The sequence below is a fragment of the Phaseolus vulgaris genome, chromosome 1 (assembly GCF_000499845.2).
Source record: "Phaseolus vulgaris cultivar G19833 chromosome 1, P. vulgaris v2.0, whole genome shotgun sequence".
Classification (NCBI taxonomy): domain Eukaryota; kingdom Viridiplantae; phylum Streptophyta; class Magnoliopsida; order Fabales; family Fabaceae; genus Phaseolus; species Phaseolus vulgaris.
Window position 1 is genome coordinate 5,830,307 of NC_023759.2, and position 7,820 is coordinate 5,838,126.

Below are 7,820 nucleotides of genomic sequence, written 5' to 3' on the forward strand. Positions count from 1 at the left end.
TAAATCCTATAAAACCTCACAATTAGAATATCTTACAAAATCCTTGTATTGAAAATAGTCATGGGTTGTTTGGAGTAACCTTTTACTATATGCAATTTATATCACAGTAATCTAAACATAATATTATCCTCCATTAAAAAATGACAATAGATAGCAAGGAACCTAAAATGTCCAGTATATAAAAAATACTGACCAAGAGCATGTTTGGAGGCCAAAACTTCACAATTCAACTCAGGTGCATTTAATAACTACGAAATAACTTCATAGATAACACGTCCGAGTCATCTCGGTCACTACACCGAAACAACACAACTGCATTCTAGTCTCTAAGCATTCTAACACTATTACTGTTTGCAAGCCATTTCAAGTCAACAGAAGAAAAATATCCAAAGAATGGTTTATAAAGGAAAAATAAGAGATGTTGGTGAATTCCAGCAAGTCAACAGAGCATATTAATTAAAGGTGCCGATTTCACTAGACACGCCAGACATAGTATTTCACCTTTAGTTTGAATAAGGAGAACCATCTTCGTAAGATACAAGGCCTTTCTTTGCATCTGGGCTTTCAGAAGGGGACGCTGACCTGCTGTTCCTGCTCGCCTTTTTTGGAGATTGTGATTCCACTGACGCCCTAGATCGTGATAGACTTCTACTCCGGGACAAAGACCTGCTCTTCTCAACACGAGGTCGATATGCACCAACAGGTGAACGACTGCGAACAGGGCTACGGCTTCGGCTTCGACTATATCGTCGACCTCGATACCGTGGGCTGCGTGATACAGACGGTGTCCTGCTCCTCCTCCTCCGGAACCTGTATTCAGATTGTCACAATCACATGAACTCTACGTATATGCACGGTGCTATCATATTAAAAATTGATAGGAAAGATATAACACTCGGCCTCAGAAAACAAAATGTCTTGCCAAATAGATCGGTGAGAAATAAATGATGCCTTTACAATATTTACTAAGAAATTCAAGGAACGTAAATGTTAAAAGGATGTTGGAATAAATAGATAAATAAACAAAAGGAAAACCTTGGTGGAGTTCTTCTACGTGGCAGTGGGCTCCTATTACGCCTTGGGGAGTACCTCCTGTAACCTGAATATCTGAGCAGAAAGTGTACAAAGGTTTATTTAACTCTCAACATACCACCTTAGCACGATGACTAACTAGAAATTATAAACAACTTTACCAATTTACCTGTCACGGTAACTTCTTCCATTATAGCGGTACGACCTCACAGGAGATCGAGAGGGAGTCCTATACCTTCTGGCGTAAGAGTACTGTTCACTGAAACCTCTTCCCCTTCTGATACGTTTTGGGGAAACATCAGGCGACACACTTCTTGACAGGCTCCTACTCCTACCACGAGGACTTCTAGAATAACTGCGACGATTGCCTCTGCTTGGCACTCTAGCTGGACTTCGGCTAATGCTTCTTAAAGGGACTCTGCCAGAGCTTCTGCTCAAACTTCTGCTCAAGCTTCTGGCAGATGTTCTAACTGGACTCCTGCTTAAACTCTTTCTGGACACTCTTACCGGGCTTCTGCTGATTGATTTTCGTGATTGTGCTCTGGGTGAATTCCTCCAACGGCCCCGAGAAAGCGATCTTACAGGGCTTGCACTCACACTTCTATGACCATGAGATCTCACAGGGCTTCTACTTGCATTTCCAGTTTTCACTGGGCTTCTACTGATTGATCTTCTAGATGGTGCTCTGGGGGAATTCCTCCTACGACTCCGAGAAAGGGGTCTTACAGGGCTTGCACTGACACTTCTCCGACCACTAGATCTCACAGGGCTTCTATTGACACTCCTATGATTGTGTGTTCTCACAGGGCTTCTGCTGATTGATCTTTGTGATCGTGCTCTGGGTGAACTCTTGTGGCTCCGGGAAAGGGATGTCGCAGGGCTTACACTGACATTTCTATGATCACGAGATCTAATAGGGCTTCTACTGACACTTCTATGATTGTGATTAATCACAGGGCTTCTGCTGATCGATCTTCGTGATGGTGCTCTGGGTGATGTCCTCAGGTTGCTCCGAGAAAGGGATCTAACAGGGCTTACACTGACACTTCTATATCCACGAGATTGCATAGGGCTTCTACTGACGCTTTTCCCCTTTCTACCTCTCGCTGGGCTTCTGCTGATGCTTCTTCTGTTTGGACTCCTGCTCAAACTCCTCCGTAATGGAGCACGAGGGCTTCTACTACGACTTGGACTTCTGCTCAACCTCTTTTTTCGACTAATGCTTGTACTTCTGCTCTCACGCTTTGGACTAATACTCATGCTTTGACTCCTGCTCATCAACTTTTAATAAAATACCATATCTTGAAGAAATGGTAAGCATAAGAAATAACTGAGGTGTGACAAGAGTGGAAAGTAGACCTAGATTTGCCTGGTTGATCATCCATCACATCAGGCTGCCTCCCTTCACTTCTCTCAGATCTATAGTTGGCTTCATTGCCATTGCTACGCCGCTCTCCATTTTCCTTTGGGAATTCTTCCTCCTCCAGCATATCCAGTTTCTCCCCCTTTGAAAGGAGCACGGCAGGTAATTCTTTCTCCACAACCAAGGAAGACTGACCTTCAGCTGCAACAAAATAAGGAAGAATAAAGACATGATATTATACTGGCCAAAAAATGAAAAGAAAAATATAATCTGCACAATAACATTGTCGTTTTACAAAAGCTACACGTTTGTAGATGCTGCATTTAAGTATGACAGAGAAGACAAAAAGTACAAAAGCATTTGCTTTACATTGCCAATTAAAAGAAAACTTCATATTTCTTTCCAAAAGCTTAAATACTGATCAATCAGTAAAATACTAAAGTATTCACAAATACAGTATCAACAAGGCAAAATAATACAAGGTTAGGCAAATCAAAGCAATCGCCCCTCCCCTCCAAGTAGGTACCTGACCCAGATTGTCTCTATCTTCAAGCAACAATTCAATATACAATGCAACCAAAATCTAGGCCAGTATAGGCCCGCAACAATTCACTATTTTTCAAAATTCTAGCTAATATTCCAGGATTTGACATCTCTAGAGACAAGGTAAAGTAAAAGAAAACAGTTTAATAGATAAAATATATTTCGTGTACATAATAAACTAAAAAATGAATGACTAAAACATTACCATGTTTCAGAGAATGATCTTTATGCTTCTGATCTTTTGCTTGAGCATCACAACTTTCACCACCAGAGCTGTTGCCACTCTTATTATCACTATCTGACTCAGTATGACAGGTCAATTCCCTACACCAAAGACAGTCTCAGTGTCAGCCAACTTTTCGACGGTGTTGTACTAAAGATTACATCTATAACCCCTTCAATACATATAAATGTTCATGTCAAGAGCAATAAATGCAGCATCATTTAGTGAGATAGCAGCTATGATACTCATAACCAAACAACATGCAATCTGCTAATAGAATAAGTAAAGCACAAGATATACGTGGCTATTGTAAGTTCTTAACAAGCAAGCATCTATAACTGGAATGCAGAATCAATAAATCATAACCAAATACCCAATCAAAATCAATACCTTCTTGATTTACGCTTTGATCTTTTGTCTTGTTTCCTTCGTCTCTTGTCCCGGTGTTGGTCTCTTTTTTTTCCACGTCTATGTTTATCTTTCCTAGACCTCTTTCTCTTTCTCCGCCTGTCATCACTGGAGGAACTTGTGTAAGATGAGGATGTATCTGAGTCAGAATCACTATCACTTTCTGAAGATTTCGTGTCTGAATCTGAGGAACTATTCGATACTGATGAGTAGTACTTTCTCCTTTTCCTTTTGTCCCCTGAAGATTTTTTGCGCTTTCCCCTATGCAGTTCAGGACTATGGGTTTCAGTAGATCCATCTCTTCCCTTTTTTGACTTATTTATCTTCTTTCCATCTACAAAGATAAAGATTCAAATCAACAGATTAAATATAAATATTACATAACCAGCTAGGATATATAGTACATTCAAATGAACAATACATAAATGTTATGTTTCAGCAATTTTACTAGTTGTATATGAAATTTTCAACAGATGATTAAGAATTTAATAGTTCAAATAATATATTTCATATCAAGGATAGAACTTAGTATTCTCCCTAGAGGTCAAAGAAATTATACCCTCATTATGTTCACCACAATTAATTATTTTAACAGTTACGCTTGGAAGTCCTTCTTCATCACCCACATCTTCAATTTTCTTCAATATATTATGCCCTTGCACAAGCTTGCCAAAGATTACATGTTTCCTGCAAAATTAACTCAAAATTGAACAAGATAAGCAAGTTAATAATTTAGTTCCACGCAAAAAAAATGACTAAACATAAGGCAATTCACCTTCTCCCACTCAATAATTAGAGAGAGACAAAGATCCCATTCAGAAAAATACCACAAAACATGTACTTTTAATTGAGAAAATCTTGCATCATAAGGTTCAATGCTATATTTCCTCAAGTACATTTTAAATTAAGCCAGATGGCATATGAATATATATTTAGAGAACACTAAAGCAAAAATAGAATTTCCACAATACAACAACAAAACCTTGACCCACAAGATGAATTTTGACAATACATTATGGTTAATTTGATCAAAATAATGAATTATTTAAACGTAGCTACCACGTAAACTGATTTTAACTTTCACAAAAGCCAGTGCTCATTAGGTTTTAGCTAATAAAAATAATCCAAAGACAGCTTAAACCGGTTTTTCAAGAGCTGTTTTATTAAGTCATTTCATCCAAACAGTACAAAAATACTTCATAGTCACTAATTACACTAGATAAGCTCAAATTAGCGGTAAATAAAATTATCCAAATGGGACCAAAGTGCTAAATGTCATTAAAAGAGCCACATAAGCAAACCTATCAAGATGTGGATCAGATTTAAAAGTGATGATAAAATGAGAACCAAGACTGTCACGATCAGCAACTGGCATGGAAAGAAGACCTGGAGCATCATGCTTTAGCCTAGGTGATTCATCTGAAATATCACAAGTACAATCTGTTAAAATCACATAAACTTAAATGCATAAACATGATAGTTCCAAATTCATGATTATGAGAACTCTAGACCACAACTTAGCATTCTCACCTGGGAACTTGGAACCATATATGCTTTCTCCACCAGTCCCTGCAAAACACACAGAACAATGTGATGTGGGAGTGTAGAAGGATGTAGTATACAACATGTGCAGCAGTTGGGATGATATAAAAGAATAAGAGATGACTGACAACGAGGTTTAATAGGTTTAAAGACAAGCCTGCTGTTCTGCCACATAACTATAAAGTAGAAAAGAAGACTGAATGTGATTATTAAAGACTCCTTTTGCTTTGCCGTGGTTCAAGATCAATTTGGTTAACAGAAAAAAAAAAAAAATAACCACAGCATAGCATGATTTTAACAAATACACACTAAGAGAAGGAAGAGAACAAATGAAGAAGTTACACGACAGATAACAAGCATATGATGGCATGGCTATTAAAAATTACAACAAGCCACATCACGGTAATATCCAAAACCTAACCAAAACTAAAAAATCAAATTCCTTTAATACTCCCCGCCCCATGACATGCCAATCCATATACTTGCAAAGAAGCTCTGTTAGTTTCCTAATTGACCTAGGAAAGAAATTACCATTGTCACAGGAAACATTAAAATGGAGCAAGGCTTTGTAACTAGGAAAACTGAACAATCAAATGATACAGAAGAAAGTAACTACATATACTGTATTAAATGCAATCTTCAAAAACTAGAGAAATAATTCATAATAGGAGGCATGTATCAACATAATACGTACCATTCCTGTTTACAAAATCTCCACCCTGCAAAAAGAGAACCAGCCATTAATACACACAATCACTTGATAACATTTCATACAAGTGTGTTGGGTCATCATGAGGCTTATTAGAGTTATGAGGGTGAATAAGATATAACTTAGCAAGTACAACCTTAAAACTATATCACAAGAAAGGTAGCTGTGACCATCAGCCCTGTATCCTACAGAATAAACAACGGTAACTGGCTAAAAGAGGGAACACTACTAAGCCAATTTTAACCACAAAAGATGTGAGGACATAGAGAACTACTAGAGTAAGAGCTAAATGCACAAAAAATTAAAAACAACATACCCGGGCAATGGAGCCTTTTACAATTCGATGAAAGAAAGAACCCTTGTAGTGCAGCGACTTTCCAGTACTTGGACCGACTCCTCTTTCTCCTGAACATACAATGACATATTTGAGAAAAAAAACGGGGTAGGGGAATCAGTTATTTATTGATTAGAATAGGAATACTATTTATAATGTTCCAATTTTTCAAGCACAATTCAAGGAAGCAAAATGCAAATGCATATCCAATAACTTGATCAGTTGATGGCAAATAAGTAATAGTAATCTAATCATACATGGAATTTTATACTGAAAGGCCAATAAACAAATATCAACATTACATGAATTTTTCACGCACGTCAAATTTATTACCTGTGCACAATGCACGGAAATTTTCAGCAGTCTTCGGAGCAACATCATAGAAAAGCTGAGGGAAGTAAAATCAGGAATTTAGATCAAATACCGCAAAATTACTGCATTCTGCAAACATAATTAAAAATGACAATCCATACAGACAAAAAGGTACCTCAAAAACCATCCTTTCAACCGGATCCCCATCGATGGACACATCCATAAACACCAGACAATTCTTCTTCTTTGCCATCCCCCTCCGCTCACTAATCAAAACTTAATCCGTTTAACAACTGATCCGAAGAAACAAAACACCATTAGACAAACACCAGTAATCCACTGGAATCAAGCAATAATTCATCACAAAGCAAAGAAAACCAATCCTAGTAACACAACAGAACTACACTGCTGCACTTCCAAGCTTTCACAATATATTTTTTTCCAAATTCTCCCTAATTCACTACCATTCTCAACTCAACCCTAAACTAAACCAAAAGGAGAGAAAGTGAACAACATATAGATCACATAAAAAAAGAAAAAACTCTCAGCAAACAAGTCGCACTTCGTACCACAAAAACAACCGGCTCATTCAAAAACAAGCAAAAAACCACAACGAGTTCAACAAACGCAGATCGAGGAGTGCTGAAGGAAAGCATTAACTGTAAAATCAATTAGATTGGAACAAACGGCGCGAAAACGCAGTAGTTGCGTGGAATTTGAGACGGAACCCTAAAACCCTAGCTGGTTAGAGACAGCAACATAAGGAATACGCTGCACGTGTAACGCGAGTCACATATGCATAAACAACAGATAGAACAGAGACCGTAAGCACGCGGTGGAAAATCACTTTACCTAAGCGACGTAAGTGATTATCTTCTTGAGAAGAGAGACAGAAGAGCGATAGAAAGTGAAATACACTGAACTCATGTATTGTTATTTTATCAACTTACGGGGTGGCACATAGTTAAAGAATAAGCTAAATTTCTAGCTTAAATCATTTTTACTCCAATAATTCTATAATTTTATAAATGTGTGATTGTGATTTTATAATTAGGCAAGTTTAGTTCATTAATAATATATCATTCAATTACTAACATTTTCGATTAGCAATTAGATGAAAAATCAATATATCTTGTTTTAGAAATTTGGAGAACTAAATCTACCATTAAAATTTTATATAAACTAAAATTGTACATGCACAAACTATCAGGAATAAAAGTGGATTTAAGCGTAAAATTTTATTTTGGATTATGGTAAATAAGATAAAAAGATCATTAATCTAATTTGATATATTAAAAATTTAATTAATTCTTTTATCTATTTAATAAAAAATAATTGATTTGTTGTTTTTTTT

General features: G+C 36.9%; 1 protein-coding gene across 4 annotated transcripts; it reads right to left on the minus strand.

Annotated features, from left to right (window-relative positions):
- Positions 1–218: 218 nt before the first annotated feature.
- On the minus strand, positions 219–7,436 carry LOC137813339 (peptidyl-prolyl cis-trans isomerase CYP95-like). 4 transcript variants are annotated; one of them, XM_068615519.1, is made up of 14 exons: positions 7,319–7,436; positions 6,642–6,759; positions 6,488–6,542; positions 6,137–6,225; positions 5,806–5,830; positions 5,100–5,138; positions 4,871–4,988; positions 4,129–4,256; positions 3,552–3,903; positions 3,144–3,262; positions 2,392–2,596; positions 1,202–2,302; positions 1,036–1,107; positions 219–810 (listed from the first exon to the last, which is right to left on the minus strand). In XM_068615519.1, the coding sequence occupies exons 2-14, from the start codon at positions 6,717–6,719 to the stop codon at positions 504–506; spliced, it is 2,688 nt and encodes an 895-aa protein (XP_068471620.1). In that variant the 5' UTR covers positions 6,720–6,759; positions 7,319–7,436; the 3' UTR covers positions 219–503. The 4 variants fall into 4 exon arrangements, with proteins under 4 accessions (XP_068471620.1, XP_068471619.1, XP_068471621.1 ...); XM_068615518.1 differs by having other exon boundaries at positions 7,036–7,401; XM_068615520.1 differs by having other exon boundaries at positions 7,127–7,368.
- Positions 7,437–7,820: the final 384 nt, after the last annotated feature.